Source organism: Charadrius vociferus, unplaced genomic scaffold (genome assembly GCF_000708025.1).
Source record: "Charadrius vociferus isolate BGI_N301 unplaced genomic scaffold, ASM70802v2 scaffold105, whole genome shotgun sequence".
NCBI classification, from domain to species: domain Eukaryota; kingdom Metazoa; phylum Chordata; class Aves; order Charadriiformes; family Charadriidae; genus Charadrius; species Charadrius vociferus.
In genome coordinates this window covers 2,385,201-2,407,867 of record NW_009648543.1, presented here as the reverse complement: position 1 = coordinate 2,407,867, position 22,667 = coordinate 2,385,201, and the positions used below count along the sequence as shown (strand labels likewise).

Here is a 22,667-nt window from a genome sequence, read left to right as displayed (position 1 = left end):
TAAATGAACACTTTTTTCCTCCACTCTGCATCTTAGCAAATGGTTAATCTAAGTTACACAAACGTTCAGCTGTGATTTTTTTTTTTTTCAGCTTTTAATCTAGTGTACCTGGATGAAAATGTAATTTCAAACTATAAGAAATCTGTGTTTTATCTGTAGCATTTTACATGTTCCCAGATCACATCCTCAGTTCCCTCACGTTTGTCTTTCTTCAAACCCAATCCTGATCTGATATGCCAACAAGAGTTTTGACTTTGTCTTCAGTGGTGGCTCAACTCTGCTGTGCAGCCTCAAGGAAGAGTTAAATACTTCTGTTTCTGCCCAGCTATAAGCCTTCCACCAGTGCACCTTCAGAGGAACCTTAAAGTATCTTAATCTGTATACTGAAGAGAAGAAACCATGCTCAATGGGGCAAACTCCAAATATTCTGTCTGCTCAGCACTAACAGTCATATGAAAGATGTCAGGCAGACAAGACTAAAACAGTCTCCAACATCACATAGTAGATGGAGACAACAGGAACTCAGGCCACTGCCTGAGCCCCACACACTTTCACACTCTGCCAGAAAGGAAACTGTAGACAAACAGGATCAGACCTTTAAAGACCAGGATTGTTTGACATGAAAGCAAAAGTTTACAAAACAAAAGACAGGAGAGGAAAAAAAAATCATCAGACAAATATTACAAGATTTGATTCAAACTTTTCATGAAAATACAAGCTACAAGTATTTTCAATGAAACTGATAAATTGGCATTTCTAATCTGTCTTACTAGGCTTCATTTCAGCAAGTATATGTGCTTGCTTGCATTCCTCTGATAAACCACAAATGTCCTTGGGCCTAAACAGTTAAGACAGAAACATCTGTGTTCTGTGTCCTCTTATGCCTTGAAAAAAGTTGTGCAGCATCTCTTGTAAGAAAAAATGCATGTAGAGAGGCAATGAAGAATCAATCTTCATCTATCTACAACGCGCCCCAGGGAAAAAAAAAAAAAATAACCTTCACAAGCAAGTAAAAACTGGTCTTTCATTGGAGCTATGGCAAAAATAAAGAATTTCCTTCATTTGCATCTCTGTCCATAATTACATTAGGAGATACAAGCCTTCTTTTGAAATCCCAGAGATCAGCTGTGAAAAATTAACTAGTCATTTAATCTGCTATAACAATACCTGTATACCTATTATCAGTTTGGGATGTCTTTCTCCCCTGTCCAATCTCCAATTCATTTTTGAGTGAAACTGCTATCTCTCAGAAGTGACCTCTCCAGACGACCTCACTGATTCTTTCAAAATAACAAAAAAGCATAGAAATAAGCCCTTCAAATAACAGTATCCACTGACGTGAAACAGAGCATTTGAGTAGACAAATCAATAGCTGCTGCAATGATGAATTTAAAGAGACAGGTTCCCAACATTTTCCTTAACCTTTCAAAAGTCTCAACAGCGTGAAATTATACGTAATGGTAAAATATAATTTATACTGTGCCTGACATACATTTCCTGACTGTGTACTAAGACACAAATTAATATAAGGACCTACCTATGGTAGCTCTGTGTGTCCCCAGGCCCGACTCTAAAGTGTGGAATTACGGAGCAGAATGGAATTAACTAATTCAAGCAAGGTTTCTAACTACCAAACCATGCACCTAGGAATAAATTTCAGAAAAGCCTGTACACTTAGTGGGGAGAGATACCAAATCCAGAAGACAGGAAATGAGAAAAAAAAAAATATTCTCAAAGTCTTTCTCTTGAGATTATACATGAATTTGCAGCAGATGTAAGGACAGGGGAACCAGAGTCCCACCTCTCCTGGGCTCTGGTATTTAGTTATCCTTTTGCATACCAACAACTGACACACATTCTTCCTGGAAAACACAGCAGAAAAATGAAAAGCTGTTTTATACAACAGCTGGAACACCTGCCCCAGAGGTCTTTCACTAGAGCAAATTTAAGCCCTTACACACTTTGAAATTACTCTTAGCAACAGGCAAAACTGAACCACTCTGTAGAAATGAACAGGAGCTATATGGACTCAGAAACAGTGAACAAGCAAGGTCATAAAGCCCAATGACAAGGTCCACCTCTGGGAAGTAAAACTGCTCCTTCAAGGACAACTTATGCAAATATATTTTTAGGGTCTTCACTTCTACTTGCTCGTCAAAACTATGGCAAGTTTGAAGACCATCCACTGGAGAAGCCATGGATAGAGGAAGATCAGTATGAAATGAAACCACCCATAAAATACAAGAGAATCCCAGAAATATTCTGGTTCCTTGGCTTGTAACCAGGGAAGGTAGGAAGGACATACAAACAATTGAAATGTGCACATTTTGTTCCTTTGTTAAAGTGTCTTATTTCATTGTAAATTATCTCTTAAGGAAAAATTAATTCCTTAGTAAAGAATTTCTGCTGCCTTATAATGGTTCTAACAAGGAATGAAATTAAAGTGAGCATCAAAAAAATCTTAAATTGAATGTTATTGAGCAGGACCATTTCTGGCACTTAGATATACAGGAATGGTGTTTGCATGCAGAGTTGCAGTTTCCATTATAATCCCTTGATTGGGATACTTCATCTCATCCTGATAGAAAATGAGCAGACCTTGGTTAATTATGCTGTCATCACCTCTAAGCTATATTAAACTATGTGACAACCCTAAATACTACTAGGAAGTTCCAATCAATACAAAACACTGTCATATACTACAGAAAATTCAAGTCTGCCCAGTAGCTGCCACTGGATTCCAGTCTCCCCAGGCAATGGCACCTGGACATACAAGCTCCCACAAACACAGCCCCACTCCAGCTGCTGGTACAGCTTGCCACACACACAGACAGAGCTGACTGGGACTCCAGTAGTCAACCCCTCTGTAGTTGGGAGTTTACTACAGCCCCCAGTAGCCAACTTGCCTGTGGTTTTGTCCTAGGAGACACACCGTAACACACAGAGAGCTGGTCAGGACTCTCCAGGTTCTTGCAGTAGCCAACCTGCTGTCCTCTCGCCCCTGGAGGCACACAGTCATGCCCAGCTCCCAGGCCACCTCACCTACCCACAGGTTCATTCAGCTGGCTCTTCACTAGTGTTCATACACTTGCCTGCCCTTGGACCACCCACTGCCACCACAGACACATGGACCAGGCCCCTGTAACCCACAGTCTTGCACCAGGGGCTGGCATTTAGTTTCACTCACTCCGTTCCCTCCAGCCGCTGCCTCTTAGCACACTGGCACTTCAGCCTGTGGTCCCAGCCCAGCGGCCAGCACCCAGACACTCACTCGCTCCAGTCACTGGCACCATGGACACACAGGCCTCTGCCCTGTGGTCTGACTCCAGTTGCTGGCACTCAGGCTCCCACACACACACACACAGAACAGATGTCCCTTAGGCAGGAAAAGAGTTAGAAGTGGAATGTAATGATAGGACAGACTGCGTTGGTCAGGAGCAGGGCATGGCCAGACAAGTATATCAGCTATTTACATACATCCAGCACTTTTTATCTCCTTATCCCTCTATTTCCCCATAAGTCTTCCTGTGCAATCCCAGAATGCTCTTCCCCTGCGGACCCCATAATGAGACCCATACCCCAGGGAGCATCTCCCCTCAGTCCAAAATGTGGTCTGGCATTGATTCACCTTGATGGTTCTGATAGCTGGACAGTGGGGCTGAGGTTCTCCTGGGACAGGCCGTCCCTCCCTCCGAGTCCTTTATCTGGGCTCCCATCTGCCTTCAGGACTGCGTGCTCCCCCGGCTTTGTGGACATGGGCCCCTGATGGGCTGATGGGCCTGGGAACAGCCAACCAGGGTGTGATTTGGGATCCCCCAGCTGCCATTGCTTCTCTGAGCTCTTTGATGGGTCTGCAGATGAGCTTTTATCACAAAACCTAACTATTCATATCTGAGTATTTTATAACATTCAGAGAGAACTGAACCAAATTCCAGACAGCACAATGTCACATATTCAAGAGTGACAAAAAATGGTTCCTGAAGCAAAAGTGTAAGAATTAGATGAACAGCTAATGGCTTGTTCCACATTTTTGGTCTTTCTTGTTACTCTTTGTTATTTTCCTACTTCTACTATACCTTTTTGAGATGGAAGGACAGCAATAGCATGCAAGGTTCAAAATCAGTCATGGCATGATTTATACAGTATTATAATATCTTCAATGTTATTCATTGTTGCTTTTTCAAAACAACTTTCAGTTTATAGTTTTGATTCCTCCAGAGAAGCTAGCTGATATTTTCACCTTTGTTGCATGTTTCAGTGTTGTGTGTGCAGATATCAGGGCCCTGAATGCTTAATAGCCCTGACCCGCCTCACCTGGGGCTTCTACCCTCACCTCCTGCCCATAGGCCCAAAAGTCCCATTTCAGCCTGGCTGGGGCCATCAGCCCTTCCACGAGCTATACTGTAGCTGTGCCTGTCTCTGACCCTGCTTCCTGGATGGACATCTCACCTAAGCTGTAGGCAACTCATCTCCTGGGTGTACCCTGTAGCTTGTCTCTGGCCCCATCTCCTGGCTTGACCTGGGACCCCTTGCTGAGTCCTTATCCCCTTTTAGAATAGAATCATAGAATGGTTTGGGTTTGGAGGGACCTTTAAACGTCATCTAGTCCAACTCCGCTGGAATGAGCGGGGATATCTTCAACTAGATCAGGTTACTCAGAGCTCCATCCAACCCGGCCTTAAACACTTCCAGGGATGGGGCATCTACCACCTCTCTGGGAAACCTGTTCCATTTTTTTCACCACCTTCATTGAAAAAAATTTCTCCCTTATATCTAGTCTAAATATACCCTCTTTTAGCTTAAAATTATTACCTCTTGTCCTATCGCAGCAGGCCCTGATAAAAAGTTTGTCCCCTTTCTTATAAGCCCCCTTTAAGTACTGAAAGGGCACAATAAGGTCTCCCCAGAGCCTTCTCATCACCAGGCTGAATAACCCCAACTTCTCATCCTGTCTTCATAGGACAGGTGCTCCAGCCCTCTCATCATTTTTGTGGCCCTCCTCTGGACCCGCTCCAACAGGTCCATGTCTTTCTTATGTTAAGGGCTCCAGAGCTGGACACAGTACTCCAGGTGAGGTCTCAACAGAGCAGAGTAAAGGGGCAGAATCACCTCCCTTGACCTGCTGGCCACACTTCTTTTGATGTGGCCCAGGTTGCAGTTGGCTTTCTGGGCTGCAAGTGCACATTGTTGGCTCCTGTCCAGCTTTTCATCCACCAGTACCCCCAAGTCCTTCTCAACATGGCTGCTCTCAATCGCTTCATCCCCCACCTGGTATTGATACCAGGGGCTGCCCCAACCCAGGTGCAGGACCCTGCACTTGGCCTTGTTGACCCTCATGAGGTTCACATGGGCCCTCCTGTCCAGGTCCTGCTGGATGGCATCCTGTTCCTCAGATGAATACAACAGAACAGAATACAACAGAACAGAATACAACAGTTGGAAGGAACCTACAACAATCACCCAGTCCAACTGCCTGAACAATTCAGGGCTAACCAAAAGTTAAAGTGTTATGCTTTAACATAACATTTAACTCCAAATGCCTTTTAAACACTGACAGGCTTGGGGCATCGTCCGCCCCAATAAGAAACCTGTTCCAGTGTTTGACCACACTCTCAGTAAAGAAATGCTTCCTGATGTCCAGTCTAAACGTCCCCTGGGGCAGCTTTGGACCATTCCCTTGCATCCTGTTACTCGATCCCAGGGAGAAGAGCTCAGCACCTCCCTCTCCACTTCCCCTCCTCAGGAAGCTGTAGAGAGCAACAAAGTTACCCCTCAGCCTCCTTCTCTCCAAAGTAGACAAACCCAAAGTCCTCATCGTAGGACATTCCTTCCAGCCCTTTCACCAGCTTTGTTGACCTCCTCTGGATGCATTCAACGACCTGAACATCCTTCTTAAATTGTGGGGCCCAGAACTGCACATAATACTCAAGGTGAGGCCACACCAACACTGAATACAGCGGGATAATCACCTCTCTTGAGCTGCTGGTCATACAGTGTTTGATGCACCCCAGGATGTGGTTTGCCCTCTTGGCTGCCAGGGCACACTGCTGACTTCTATTGAGCTTGCTGTTGACCAGCACACCCAGATCCCTTTCTGCTCTTCAGCCACTCCTCTCCCAATTTATACTTGTGCCCAGCATTACTCTATCCTAGGTGCAGAATCTGGCATTTCTACTTGTCAAATTTCATCCCTTTAATCATTACCCAATGCTTCAATCTATCTAGATCCCTCTGCAAGGCATCCTGTCCCTCAAGAGAGTTAACAGAACCTCCCAGTTTGGTCAAACTTGCTAATGGTGCATTCAACTCCTGCATCCAGCTCATTGATAAATATATTGAACAGGACTGGCTCTAGAATTGAACCCTGAGGAACACCACTGGTCACCAGCCAGATGTAGCCTCATCCACTGCAACGCTTTGAGCCCTGCCCTTCAGCCAATTCTTCAACCAGCACACCATCAACCCTCTCATCCCACTGTTGCCCCTGGCTGCCCCTGAGCCTGGCTCGTCACTTACCATGCCTGGGGCTGTTGATAACACTGTTACCAACACCCAGCTCTGCCCGCCCTGTGGGGCTGCTCCCCTCGGAGAGGCCATGGCCTGAGATGGCATCACCCTTTGCCCCCAGCTCTCCATCCCCTGGGAGCAGCCAGCCCTCGCTGAGCCTAACAGAAGGAGACTGTGCTTTGGGGTCTATAACAACATCTTCATTTTTTCCTGATGTATAAGAAATGTCCTTGGACTTCGCTCTAGTTAACAAGAGCACAAAGCAAAATTTCAACAACAAAACCAAATAAAAATCACCCAAACCAGGTAAAACAACAAAACTTACAAAACCTACAAAACCAATCAAAAAAATCACTGCATAAGACTCTGACATGAGAAAAGGTAAGAGAACATTGTTTAATATATTACCATCAGGCACTTGGCTAACTTTATGATGAGTGTGTTTTATAAAAACTTAGGTAGAAATACAGCATTAAACTTAACTACGTACATATACTTCCTCTGCCATCTTACAAGTACATACAACTATTTTTATAAAAAAAAAATAATAAGTAACTGAGCAACAGTATTTTGAAAAGGAAGTTGATGGGAAGAACGCATTTTGGTACATACACCCGGAGTTGTTCTGTTACTGTAACTAGGCACTGTGATCCCTCACAGCTAAATCAAATGTACATCCTCCTTAGTAGAAGCCATTTTCTACACCACAGATATTTAAACTGTAGAAAAGTAAATGTTGGTTACTGGTTAACCCAAAGTAATTAAGTTAAAGAGGTGACCAAATGCAAAAAACAGTTATAAAACTGATCAGCCTAACAATTCATTCTGGTGACATAACTGCAGTTTGTAAATATAAACCAAAAATAAATTATCATGGGTAACAGCTAGACTAACACTGCAATCTAATTTTAAACATCTGGATTTAACACCAGAAAATGGTTATCACAAATAATTTTTAGAAAGTCTTAGTCATGTTTGCTTTTGGATTTACACTATTGCTGCCACCACCTGTAATGGGCTAACTCCTATCACAATGATATGGTGGGTCCTCCTGTAGATGAATGGCTACAAAAAGAACTGTATTGACCTAAAGCTTTCATTGATATTTCCTAAACAGTTCATGCAAAGTCATCTTCAACCTTTGTTTCTATTACAGACTGTTTTCATTAGAGTTTACACTAAAATATTTAAAGCCACAACTTTACATGCACCAAAATTAAAACACTGAGATCAGAGTAATTACAAAACAAATTAAGTAAAATCAGCAACCATCACCTAAATTGTGAGACACAACGGTATTCATTCTCTGTCTGTCATCATTAGTAGGTTTCTAGAAAGACAGTCATCAAAATCCAAAGGTCATTGCCAATGAAACAGTAAGAAATCAGTAGTTTTGAAAATATAGACTATGTATTGCTTGGATCAAATTTTCATCTCAATTATGGAATACCTTTTCCCTTTTTACAGCAGTGTTTTCTCAAACGCATAAAAAACTACTAGATAAACACAAGCTGTAAAAATAAACGAGCCACAGGAATCCTTGTGTCTCCACCACACTTGTGAGTTATGACTGCCTTCTTGTGGTTTCACAGACTTCACTCTTACCACTTCGAAGACTGATCTCAACTGAGGTCTTATTCTACTTAGCAGAAGCTTCTATCAATCTGTAAAAGGATCCAGATAAAATTAACTTCACTTCACTAAGCAACAGGAGGAATTAAATACACTGACACTAACTTGAAGATATTAAAATTAAATATGGAATCTTACACTAAGGCACATACTTCGGGCCAAATCCTGCACACATTTATTTGGGTAGAAGTGAACAAAAACTAGTCTAATAGCATTAATATGGGAAGCAAAAGATGACTTGTCAACTATTTGTTTGTAGGCCCTATTTCAAAGCACACACACTTCCAAGAACCTAATGTGCCTTTTTTATCACATCATAAAGTAGATTTCCTATACAAAGAAATACAAAAGAAATAATGAGACAAAACTATATGTTGGCTCAATGATGTGACAGAAATGTAGCCCACTGGGAAATTAACACCAAAAAGAACAAAATACATTCTAAAAATGTAATGTTTACTTATGCAAAATACAATATAAATGTAGACATACATTACCTACTGTAGTATACTTGAAAAAAACAACCGATTTACCAAAAAACAGTAATATTCCAAGTTTCAGAAATGCATGCATGCTCCTTTTAATGCTGATTTGACTTTATAACTGAAAATTATAGTCCATATTACTATTCTATATAATTATAAGATTATTGGTTAGTTGAGTGATTCCCAACAGCATGTGATGTGGTACATGTACCACAGGCTGCATTTGCCTGCGCTTGCCTGCACTGCCTACCAGCTGATCGTTCCAGAATCAGCTACAAACACCCCAGGGCGTGTTCACACTAGGAAGTCATGTGAACCACAAGAATACATCTGTTGAGCAAAACAACTGGCATTGAGGGACTTGATGTCTGCACTACACATACGCCACATTCCCCTTTCCATTTTCCTTCAAATAGTTCTAGTCTGGTCCCACAGACACAATGGCCATTAGTCACTAAAGCACATTAGGTTCCCTTGGATCATCTCTTCCAGTTATGTTCATCCAGAAGAAATCCACCGCATGAACTCTCAGACTGGTCCATGATGTGAAACAAAAGATGATCACGATGCTTAGGAGACTCACTCCAAAAGCAAATTCTGATCCACGGTAAAACGCTAATGTACATGCACCTCAGATGCTTCTAACATCTCCCACAAACACACGAGAGCAGTATTTCAGTGCTTCCTACTAAACTAGATTTTCCTCAGAAGCCACACTGGTTCAGGGCCATTCAGGGCAGTGTTCCTTTCTGGACTTGCAAAATGTTTGGGGTTCTGGTGTCTCATGTCCTTAAGAAACTAAGTATTAAACAAAAAACCCAAAACAAAAAACCAAAACACCCAAATAATAATAACCATACATTTTTAGATCATCTAAAATGTCCATTATAATAGTCTAGCTATAAACTATATGAACACGGGATACTTCATGCAGGTTGCATTGTCATGGACTCATTTCTGATTACAAAACTGCTAAATGCATTGTACTACATACTGGCCATGTGATGTTTTACTGTATTTTCTCCTGTTTTGTTCAGGTGTATATGGGAGGGACATCATTATATCCTATACTTGCATCATTGGCAAGAGTATGTATACACACCTGCCCTTAAACCTGTACCCATGTTATTATAGAATCATAGAATTGTCTAGGTTGGAAGAGACCCTTGGTATCATCAAGTCCAACCATCTACCCTATTCCCTACTTCTGCTGGCCACGCTATTTCTAATACAAGCCAGGATGCCGTTGGCTTTCTTGGCCACCTGGGCACACTGCTGGCTCATATTCAGCCACTTGTCAATTAAAACCCCCAGGTCTCTTTCTGCCAGGCAGCTTTCCAGCCACACTTCCCCAAGCCTGTAGCGCTGCATGAAGTTATTGTGGCCCAAGTGCAGGACCTGACACTTGCCCTTGTTGAAATTCATACCATTGATGTTGGCCCAATGATCCAATCTATCTAAGTCTCTCTGTAGAGCTTCCCTATCCTCCTGCGAATCAACACTCCTGCTTAACTTGGTGTCATCTGCGAACTTGCTGATGATACACCCTATGTCCTTATCGAGATCATCAATAAAGATGTTAAACAGAAATGGTCCCAACACTGAGCCTGAGGGACACCACTTGTGACCGGCCGCCAGCTGGATTTAAATCCATTGAGCACCACTCTTTGGGACCTTCCAGTCAGCCAGTGCTTGATCCAGCAGATTGTATGCTCATCCAGGCCATGTGAAGCCAGTTTTTCCACAAGAATTGTATGGGGGACAGTATCCAATGCTTTTCGAAAGTCCAGGTATACAATATCAACAGCCTTTCCCTCATCTAATAATCTGGTTATCTTGTCATAGAAGGAGATCAGGTTCGTCTGGCAGGACCTGCCTTCCATAAACCCATGCTGACTAGGCCTGATCCCCTGGTTGCCCATTATGTGGGTTTTGATGGCACTCAAGATGACCTGCTCCATGACCTTCCCTGGTATCGAGGTTAGACTGACAGGTCGATAGTTACCTGGATCCTCCTTTTTGCCTTTCTTGTAGATGGGTGTTACATTTGCCACCCTCCAGTCCACTGGGACCTCCCCAGTTAGCCATGACTTCCTGTAAATGATGGAAAGCGGTTTGGCGAGCACATCTGCCAACTCTTTCAGCACTTTTGGGTGTAGCCCATCCGGTCCCATAGACTTGTGTGCATCCAAGCGGCATAGCAGGTCACTGATCTCTTTCTCTTTAATCATGATGCTCTCATTCTGCGTCCCCTCCCTGTCTCCTAGCTCCTGAGGCTGGGTGTCCAGGGAACAGCTAGTTCCACTGCTAAAGACTGATGCGAATATCAGGCACCAACAAATTTTATGCTCACACTCTTTTACTTAACATACTAATTATTTCCAATATAATTGCAAGAAATTCACATGATAAATTTCAGGATGTACTTCCTTTCTGTTTGGCATGTGTTATTAGTTTACAAGATAAATATTTCAAGCAGTAGTAGCAGCCATATCCACCACAAGCTGATGGATACATATATTTTCATTTCCCTTTAAAAGAAAAACAAACAAACAAATGAATAAATTCTATGCAGTAAATGCATGTAGAAAAGTGTAATCTCTGCAGTAAAAAACAGCCCAAATAATGATGCTACAGATGAAACATGCAGTCTAAAATTTGACTATAATTATACATTGGTAGTTCCCCAGACCCACTCGTATTTATAAATAAAGTTTTCTATACAAAAGTCCTATGTTAGAAGAATTATTGAATTGCATAGCAAAGCTCTCAAGTGTCAAAATTAACACAGTCCTTGCAGCTTTAACACTTGTTTAAACCAGTCTTCGGGGATTTTTTCCTTTTTCCATGGAAGACCTGGCTCAGTGACTGAAGCGCACCTTACCAGACCTAGGATTTCCTAAAAACATTTGCAAAAGGGTTCCATGGTCATTCAGTAATTAAAGAACCGTCCAAATTAAAATGACCCTTGGACTCATAAACAGAACAGCCTATCTGCAACCTGAATAAAAAAAACAGCACAATACTGTTAACATACACTCAGAAAGCACTAATTCAAAGAAACATGTCAGCCACATAAAAAAAAAAAAGCTTTCACCACAAAAGTTAAAGCAGCATTTCAAGAAGTCTTATTTCCCAGATGTATTTTAATTGCTACAGTCTTTCCATACATCTGCCTTCATTGTAGACATTACAGAAAGACAAACAAGATGTAATGGGTACAGTTTAATTAGCCCACAACTTTATTGTCTCATCTCTAAAGCACAACCCAACAACAAATCACACCGTGAAAGTTAACACTCTTCTCTCCATCGCTGCTATTGGTTTGGCCCTCGGCCTGTCCCTTCCCAACCAGCTCTCACTTCTGCAGGAGGCCAACACACAAGACTGCCACATTAAGCCAATAATAAAGACTGGTGGATGCCAGTTGCGTACTGGTCAGATACCGCATATCACATCACATAATGAATATCCTCCTCTTAATTGTATCATGTAACAAAGAGGAAGTCGAGAACCCCTTCTCCTGACCAGCTCAGTCCTACTCTCTTACCCCAGCTCCCAGACCTGTAAACCCTGCTCATATTTGTCTGCAAACCACATTTTTATTCCTATCCTGGTTTAAGGAACTGCAACAGCTCCCGCAACAGCAAAGGCTGCAATGACAATGTTGTGTTGACAATGGATGAAAAACAGGCATCAAGTGAAGGAGCACATAGATTGGTGGGTGAGTCTTTCCCTTTCTATTTGAAATTTAACATGCCTGCTAAACTGATCCTAGTTGGGAGCCTTTGGCCCTGCAACACCAAAATTATATTCCTGAGAAAAGAGCCTTTTAATGCAGTTACAACAGATACAATTTATTTCTTCCAGTTTTCTTAGGAGCTTTTTCCAGTTTGCTAAGAACTGTATGCCACAAGAAACATATATTACACAGGACAATTGCTGCACTCCAGTCTCCTAGACCACCCTGCAACCAACCTAAGACTGTGAAAGGACAGATGAGAGGGAGAGGAAATCAACATGAAATTCTATTATTTGAGAAAAATAAAACATACTAAAACTACTTATACAGTTTGAGCTGCAGGGATATTAACTGGATCTTTCTACGGTAACAATCTTCAGTGGAAGATTTACGTTGCCCCATCATATTGTCATAAAACTTTCCACAAACATAAAAGCCTTTCATGTGCCAGCTTTCTAGAATACAGTCTGATAACTCGCTAATGAAGACATACTATAAAAAGAAAATAAATCTCTCCAAGGCAGGACTGAAGCATTTGTCATTAACACATCTGGTTACCAGAGACATAGCTGTTACGCAGAGCAATCATTTCCTGACAGGTCCATCATGCTTCAGACCTTTCTGTATCAGGTGAAAGAGTTAAAAATTAAGACAGGTTAGTTTGCATTGAAGTTATTTAAAGGCTTGTAACATGAGAGATGTCAAAGCTCAGCCTAGGTCCCTACCCAAGCCACAGTATCTTAAAGCCTCCAGTTAATGTAAACAGTTGGATATGGAATTTTCATAGAGTTCCAATGCAAGGATCCCACCAGTTCTGAAGCCTAGCATTTTCTTTTATATCTTTGATCTAGATTAACAGCCACAAAAGAAAAACATTATAATATATATCCTTAAGCTCACAAAATGTGAACAACTGAGGTTAATTCCAGTTGTCAACATCTTGTATTATCAGCAGGTTTTTTATATTAAAATTTTGTTTCTCTGTCTTAAATCATCTATTTTTGCTGAACTGACAAATATTTCAGTTGTTACCCCTTTGGAAAGTCTCAGATAGTGGTGGCATGCTCCATGAATTCTATCCCAATTATAATGTTTCCTTCCATTTTACCAGCCTTCTCACCTGTGTAAAGCAATTAAGAAAGACAGCGAAGTGAAGTGGGTTGTGGTACTACAAATATGTTGATAATATTCAAGTTTCTTTTTCATTGGACTGAGGAGCTCTGCTTGATTTGCTTTCTCAGTAGGAAGGTCATGGATGAGAACAACTTGACTGAGGCTCGATCTATACCAGATGGATCTACTAGGTATGAGTAAACATCTTAGGGGCATGAAAATTTGACATCTGCTCCTTTTATTAAGATGATAAGCCATGCCTGTTGATGAAACTTACAGGGATGCTTTGGAATTCCTGAGGGCACCTGGATACATAGAGTAACAATCAGTAACTGGGCAATATCTTTTTTTTTTTTTTAAAAAAGAAGTATTTATTTACTGTCTTTAGTGGTATTCAGCTCTGGTTACATCAAAAATTGCTTCTACCTTCCCTCACCATCTGAAGAAATCTCTTCTAAAAATATCTTAATTTGAAGTCAAGGTGCTTTGCATCTGGCAAATAACTGGCAATTCAGTTTTATTTTGTCCTAATGGCATAACATCATTTACTACCAGTCTGAATTTTAAAGGATGATGTCAAGATGTGGTAAGATGGTATTTAACAAATTCAAGTTAATTGTCTTTAAACAGCATACTGGGAATTTTCTTGGTTTTATATATAAATTCTTAACAGACATTTCCGTTACATTTGCACTGGCTTTAGCTTACTCCCATTGAAACCACTGGAGACATTACTATCAACTGTAGGGATATGACTCAGACCAGCAGTGAAAGATCCTGTATTAAACTATTAACCATATAAACTGAAGAACTGCTAAGTATCAGTCAGAAGGTGGAAAGATCTCCAGCTAAAGAAAAAAACATGGTCTTACACTACATTAATGTGTAAAGCTTTTTAGTCTTGAAAACAACTTGTGATTCATGCTTTCTATCCCAAAACAAAAGTAGCCAGTATATTCTTTAGGAAACTATAAATGTTTATTCCTTTCTGCAATTTGGAAAATGGCTGAGGTTTGGTTTAACTTTCAAGATGAGTCCACATTGCTGCTCTTTTCTTCTACTTAAGAAAAGGAAGATTTTGAACACTGGAAGGAGGCTTGAAATAGTTGTTATTTGATGTGAAACATTTAATCACCACTTAAATTACAGCTTTGGTGCTTTCTACTGCTCAGATGTATATGTGTGTGGTTCTATGATTAAGCAAAATCTTTTAGAACATGAGCTATATGCTGCATGGGCAATGTCGAATGCATTCTTACTCTGCTTGATCAGTGAGGATCCACTGGATAGAAAACACATGAAATTTACCAAAAGCCTACTGTCTTTCACACTGTTTATCCCACTTTATAACTCAAAGAAAATCCAACAATAAGCTGCTAGCTGCAAAAATCTACATCATCTTTCCTTATTTATTCTGACAATCATGTCCCATAGCTGTTAGTAAGTACTATATGAAGAGTGACACACACCTCATTAACAGGATGGTTTTTGCCTCTTTGTGTCAGTTTGTCTAACCCCAAATGTTCCTTCCACCTACTGCACCTTCCAGACTGACCAACGCTTGGCTAATTCATGATCTCTCAGTTCATAATTGCATAAAAAGAACTCCCAAAACAGAAGAAAGCCTCAAGCTCTCATAGTTCCAGTTCCCTTGCCAAAATTGCTAGATAAAAATCATAGAATCGTATCATAGAATGGTTTAGTTCGGAAGGGACCTTAAAGATCACCTAGTTTCAACACCCCTGCCATGGGCAAGGACACCTCCCACTAGAATTAAATGTCAACATATTATACACTCTTTGTGACTAAGAAAAATGAGGGCAGATAATAATGTGATTCATTATTGTCTAGCTGTAGTTACACAAGTAATGTGATTTCTTTTTTCTTTAAAGTAGCTATAACCATAATCTAATTGAAAAAAAAACACCTTGTTGAATTAGTTTCTATGTAGAAACACAATTCTGAAAAAAAAAAAGGACGAACAGTCACTGTATTAGGAGACATTATTAGTATTGTTATCTCCCCTTTCTCAGCTTTCAACTATTTCCTGCCTCACATATCAGTTCATCCATGTACTAAATTCCAACAACACACAGTCTTACAGAAAGTGGGGTTAAGAAATTAATTTATGGTGTCTAGACCCAAAAATGCCCCGAGGCCTGACTAGAATGTTCCAGTAGTACAAAGAAATCATTAACAGTTAAAAAACATTACCAATTAATTACAAACAATGTATAGCCCCAGAACTATGGCATAAATCATGAGATGAGATAAGAAATCATGTTCGTGTATGTAAACCATGATTATTTCTGTTCTTTTTTTTTTGTCGTCCCTATAAGTTAATGTGACAAAAGCTCTCCCAAAGAGTAATCCATAAGAAACTAAAAACAGAACTATGCTTAAAAATTCTTATAAGAATGGCAAGGAAGGCTGAACTATGTTGGCATTGGATTAAATGAGCATGCTATTCTCATCCAATCTCCATCATCAACCTCAATCTCTGGCTCTCTGGACAGAAGACATTTGTCCTCAAGCAATCTTATTATTTCCTTCATATTATCTTATTACAGGATTCATGGCACAAACAGATCTCTCTCTTATTTCACAGGCAGAAAAAACATCAAGTCTTCACTACTTTGGAGAGGTTTGCAGTTTGAGTTGTGACCACTTGAGAAATTACAGTGGCAGCAGTTTGTCAAACTTCTAACCCAAAAGCTAACATCCTTGTAGCAGACTGTGCCCAACGTACTGCCTGGGGAGGCCACTTCACTTTCTCTACTGTATGGGAATAAAACATATGTACAGCTCTTCTCTCATCACATGGCCAAGCTTTACTATATATGTGTAATACAGTAAATCCAGCACTTCTGAAAATGCACAGAGTACATGCATAAGATCCAAAACTTTTCCTGAAGATTGGGACTACTATGTAATTCAGAACACATATAAGTAAATCATAGTACTGACTCAAGAGAGCAAGCTGCCATCACCAGAACATATTTCTGGTTGAAAACTCTCCAGAGAGTAAGTTCATAATGTTTGGAGAGCGGGAATTGTTCAGAAAGCCAAAGCAGCCTGTTCCTTTGTCCCTCTTTTCTCACAATCCATCAGTGTGGCTAAAGTCTTTACAAAAGACACAAATGAGGAGCAAGCTGCCACCACCAGGACACACTCAGCCCATAAACTACCTCCAGACTCCCAAGTTACTTTCAGGAAAGAAATAAATGAAAACAAGCTGAAAAGAAGCCAGCCACTGGTCTGCAGCATTACCTGAACAGGCTGCACACTTGAGCACCCCTGGTCTAGAACAAACTTAATGTTTACTTAGTTGCATTGGTATGTATGACATGACCACAAATTAGCTAGAACTTTGTAGTGAATTTTCTTGAAAGTTTTACCAGTAACTGGACTTTCCAATGAACACAAAAGGATTTTTGAACCACATTTTTACTAAACTACAAACAAGAATATTTAAACTTTCTAAACCAGGTAATGCTCTGTGCAGCTGAGAAAAAAAAAAAAAGAAAAAAAAAATATTTACAAACAACTCCTCCTATGCCCACTGTGTCTGTTCTCTATTTCCAGCCTTAGTTTCAATTAATTGTGTCACAGAAAAATCTACAGTCCCCTCTACTCCAAGACAATTTCTCTTCCCAGCATTGTCCTCCCTGGTGGGCACCTGCCAGAGGTCACCTATCTTCAGCTTTCTCCCTTCTGAGACTCTCTGTCTCTTCTTTTACTTCTCTTGCAAGTTCTGGAGCCATGCCTTCCTCAGGAATCTCAGCTGCTACCAGGGAAGTCACTCCCTTTGCAAGCTTCAGTCAAGTCACTTCCATTTTAAAGGAACATGATGTAACATACAAACCAAAGACAAACAAAGCAAAACATGCAGTGCCCATAAAGGTATAATAAGACATGGGGGACTATTTTGGTGAAAGATGCATGTATTTTACTGTATTATATTTTCCATATATTAATATTTTTACATAATTTTACATAATTTTGATGTTATAACTCTTTGACAGTCAGTAGAGAGACATTGGTGAAAACATGGTTCAAGGAAGTCAAAGGCAATTTGATATAAACTTTGGGCACGGTTGTTCCCCAAATCTGGAAAGATTTTATGTGCTTTTTGGTGGATGAAAGTGAACGTGTGGTTCTTTTTAATCAGTGATGAAAGGAACAGTACTCCGCTTTCAAGTTTAAAGGGTCCACTTACCTTTCAACACCCCCAGTTCTGTACCTTCCTGTCCTGTGATCTCTTGGACATTAAAAGACTAAAAAAGGGATACAACTAGAGTTGGGATACCAAGTTCACAGCACTCTTCTTCTTTGTTAAAAAAAAGGCTGCATGGACCCAGTGTTCATACATGGACCTGATCCAGCTGAAATCAACAGAAGCCTTTTCACGGACTTCAAAGGTTTTTGAAATATAAGGCCCTATAAAGCTCAGCTGTGGGAAAGGTCAAAAAATGAAGATTCTTGGTGTAAACTCCTAGGCAAGTGCTTGTTTTGGTGCAAGATTTACATTGGCTAGGCACTGACTACTTAATATCATTATGAATGTGTCTTTCTTCTGTCATATTTTTTCTGAACTTGGGTCACCACAACCCTATGCAGTGCTACAGGCTTGGGAAGAATCACAGAATCACCGAATGGTCAGGGGTGGAAGGGACCTCTGGAGATCATCTAGTCCAAACCCCCCGCCAGAGCAGGGTCACCTACAGCAGGTTGCACAGGACAACGTCCAGGCAGGTTTTGAATGTCTCCAGAGTGGGAGACTCCACACCCTCTCTGGGCAGCCTGTTCCCGTGCTCCACTACCCTCAAAGTAAAGAAGGTCCTTCTCATGTTTAGATGGAACTTCCTATGTTCAAGCTTGTGCCCATTGCCCCTCGTCCTATCACTGTGCACCCCTGAAAAAAGACTGCTCCCATTCCCCTGGCACCCTCCCTTTAGGTATTTGTAAGCATTAATAAGAGTGGCTGGAAAGCTGCCCAGTGGAAAAGGACCTAGGTGTGTCGGTCGACAGCTGGCTGAATATGACCCAGCAGTGTGCCCAGTTGGTCAAGAAGGCCAACAACATCATGGCCTGTATCAGGAATAGCATGGCCAGCAGGACTAGGGAAGTGATCGTCCCATTGTATTTGGCACTGGTGAGGCTGCACCTCGAATACTGTGTTCAGTTTTGGGCCCCCCACTATAGGAGGGACATTGAGGCTTTAGAGCGTGTCCAACAAGGGTGACAAAGCTGATGAAGGGTCTAGAGTACAAGTCTTATGAAAAGCGGCTGAGGGAACTGGGGTTGTTTAGTCTGAAGAAGAGGAGGCTGAGGGGAAACTTTATCAGTCTCTGCAACTACCTGAACGGAGGCTGCAGTGAAGTAGGGAGATCGGTCTCTTCTCCCAAGTAACAAGCCATAGGACAAGAGTAAATAGCCTCAAGTTGCACCAGAGGAGGTTCAGATTGGATATTTGGAAAAATTTCTTCACTGAAAGGGTTGTCAACCATTGGAACAGGCTGCCCAGGGAAGTGATTGAGTCACCATCCCTGGAGGTATTTAAAAGACTTGTAGATGTGGTGCTGAGGGACATGGTTTAGTGGTGGACTTGGCAATGCTAGGTTAACAGTTGGACTCAAAGATCTTAAAGATCTTTTCCAACCTAAACAATTCTAGGATTCTATATTCTTAATACTCAGTCACTAATCATACTTTCAATCTTTAAAAATATGGAAGCTAAATAACTACTTTTTTTTTTTTTCTATTTACTGAAGTTGGATATGTAATCAAATTCAGATAATCACAGAAAGCAAAAATTCACACAGAATAGCCAATGGAAATGTAGACCAGCTTGTGAATAATAATGTCCATTTGCAGACACACATAAATTCAGCACTTCATCTTAAGAGGCTTGCCCTTTACAAAATGACAAATGTTCAGCATCTGGGAAATCAGACTGGTTTCCAAGCTGTCTCAGAAATGTATTAGGTTTTTTTTTTTTTCCTTACAGGACACTTTCTAAACCAAACAGATTTAAATACTATTCAGAGCACTAGTTAATCACAGACACAACCCATATACAGACAACGAACAGTGTTTTAATAACAATTTTAGCACGAATACTACCTAGCTTATACCCTTTCACTCTGTGGTAAGTGGATATATGTTTGAACGGAGAAAGGATTTACATTTTAGAACACCCAGTGTTTTTCTTTGTAAAGTTTTCCAATGCTTTTCAAAAGCAACACCTCCTCCCCTTCCCTGACACACCCCTGTGACATTAAAACTATGCTTTGCCACTATTTTCTATGCATAAAATATCTGCCTCAAAACCTACTAGCAACATTCCTATTGATTTTATTGCATTTGGTATCAGGCACATTTACCAAATTAAAAGCAACTTTAATTTCATGTACAAGAGCAAGATAGAATAAAGAATTTTTTTTCTAATATGTAAGCATCCACAATTAAAATGCAAGAGAAGTATCTTGGCAACTCTTATTGTTCAATACAATTGTTCACCATTCACTTACATTTTCATACAGTTCATTTAATTTGTATTTAGAACTTACACTTGAGGCACAGCCAAACAGGCACAGCTTGGGAAAGCAATAGTTAAAGTCCCAAATCTGAGAAATCAAAACTGCTAGAAAACAATGACCAGGGTCTGTAACCCTTGCACTCACATCAACTATGCAAGCCTTCACTGAAGCCAAAGAGATTTGAGTTTGGTCATAAGAAAGTGAACATAACTCCCACTGAAATCAGGGAGGTTCATATCAGACCTGGATACAACTGCAAAGACTCACGGTGGCTCAATTCCACAATACTGTGGGTAGTGCAGGTGTTTTCACTAGATGCAACCATCATTATTCAAAACAAACCTTTCCTCTTCAAAGTTTTTACATAGGGTCATGTTAGAAGAACTGCGCACCTCTGGTTCACAACAGCAGATCTCAATAATAAGAGCACACCAAATGCCAGGATAATTATCCAGATCACATGACATATGAACAGTAAAAGCAGAAGAATGACTGGGAATTTTACAAGTTTTTAGAAAATCATAAAGTAATGACAAACGTTTAAATTTGTGGAAAGAAATTAACAGCAGTGTGCTTTATGAGACATATGAAAGTCAGAATTATTTAACACAAAGACTATTTTTGGAAAGGAGATGAGTACTGAAATGGCAACACAAGCAGATGGCACACATTTCCTAAGTAGTAACATGTAGAAAAGATTGTGAACATGTCCCAAAAGATCTAAGCAGACTCGGTGCCTGGGCAGCCTATGCATTAGAACTGAAACATTCAAGGAATAACACACTACATATCTACTACATCTCGTTACAAAAGTACTACTTATCTTTTGAAAAAATTTCATGAAAAGTAATTTACAGTCTCAGAATTATTCAAGACAGTTACAATAAATGGTAACCATGATCTCCATCTTCTCTACAGCAGAGCCCAGAGGCACATGCACCCAAGACTTTTCAGGCTGGCCTACCGCTTTCCCATCTGGAATCGATTGCAGATTTTTGCAGGTGCAGTCACTTTGGAGTTACAAGCAATTTGAAGGCAGATGTGCTGGCATGTAGACAACTAGCTGCCTGACTTGTAGGTAAAATCTGGTATTGGGTATCTAGAGGTAATCACTTGCACACTATTTGCTTGCAGATATAAAATCTGAGAACTTTTTATTATCTATTTAAAAGAATTGCCTGTTTTCCCTCAAAAACTTCAGTTGTCCTGACAAGCAAAAGTCCATCTGTAACAATGAAAAGAACCTCCTACCACCATATAGTTATCAGTCATTCAACATACCAAACTTCTAAGGCCTTATTTTTTCCTCTTCAGCTATTAAACATTATGCAGCATATAGACCTATTAGTTTAAAGGAACATTTTTCCACCCTTTCAAAAACAATTTTGAGGTAGCCTTAGCTAATCTAGCTTACCACTAATTCCTAAATGCTAATTTTTAGTACATTACTAGTAGATTTATACTAAATCACACTTATCCCAATAATTTCCCTTCATATGTGATGAAACTGGCTTATCACTTGAGGGGTGTTTACATTGTGTCAAAAGGGTCAACTGGAACTCATCCACTGTCCAGATAAGTTAACATAGGTATGAATACACAACACCTATGTGACTAAGCTCATACGTGCTGTTGCTGGTACATTTTTAAAAAGTACCCATCTGAATGAGCTTAAAGCAGTATCTCAGGAGCCTATTCAAGTATCAGTCACAAATCTGGATCACACTATATGTATACAACCCAATGTACCTGGATTTTTCCCCTCTTAAAAATAAAGAAACGAATTTGCTAAGATTAGGTTAGGGTGACAAAGCGCTGGAACAGGCTGCCCAGGGAGGTTGTGGAGTCCCCTTCTCTGGAGATTTTCAAGACCCACCTGGATGCAGTCCTGAGTAATGTGCTCTGGGCAATCCTGCTTTAGCAGAGGAGTTGGACTAGATGATCTCTAGAGGTCCCTTCCAACTCTGAAGATTCCGTGAAGATTCAATTTACTATTGAACGCTACCCAAACACACACACAAAAAAAAACCCACAAAACCTAAAAAACAGTCACACATACCAATATCTAAAATATGGGACAAAACTAAATCTGATTGGATTTAGTTTAAGCATTTTGGTTTTAATGCATTGACAACCATAAATGGTCATATATAAACTAATGTAAGAAAATGTAAATAGTGAAAATTAATTTGGAAGTGAGTAACAATATCTAGCCCATACTATATCTGCAAAATGCAACTCCTCCTGTTCTCTGTTCTAGTCACTCCACATTTGGAGTACTGGGTCCAGTGCCAATGAGAGACATGGACTTAGTGGAGCAAGTCCAACAAAAGGCCACTAAGATTAAGGGTTTGTAGCATCTCTCACATGAGAAGGGGCTGAGAGAACTGGGATTATTCAGCCTGAATGGAAAAGGCTCAGGCAGTTCTCATCAATGTTTATAAATATCTAATGGGAGGGAGTAAAGACGATGGAGCCAGACTCTTCTCAGTGGTGCTCAGTAACAGGACAAGAAGCAATGGGCAAAAACTGAAACATAGAAAATTCCACCTGAATATAAGAAACCACTGTGAGGGTGGCTGAACACCAGAACAGGCTGCCAAGAGGTGCTGTCCAGCCTCAACTGCTCTGTGACTCCGTGAGCAC

General features: G+C 40.6%; 1 protein-coding gene across 1 annotated transcript in view; it reads right to left on the bottom strand.

Annotated features, from left to right (window-relative positions):
- Nucleotides 1-10,855, bottom strand: part of KAL1 (Kallmann syndrome 1 sequence) — a 131,609-nt gene extending 120,754 nt beyond the window's left edge. The window contains exons 1-4 of the mRNA XM_009885964.1: nt 10,630-10,855; nt 6,517-6,717; nt 3,629-3,779; nt 1,802-1,862 (exon numbers count right to left, since the gene is read on the bottom strand). Of these exons, the coding sequence (XP_009884266.1) occupies nt 1,802-1,862; nt 3,629-3,779; nt 6,517-6,717; nt 10,630-10,855 (639 nt within the window). The remainder of the gene's footprint in view (nt 1-1,801; nt 1,863-3,628; nt 3,780-6,516; nt 6,718-10,629) is intronic.
- Between the last annotated feature and the right edge of the window lie 11,812 nt (nt 10,856-22,667).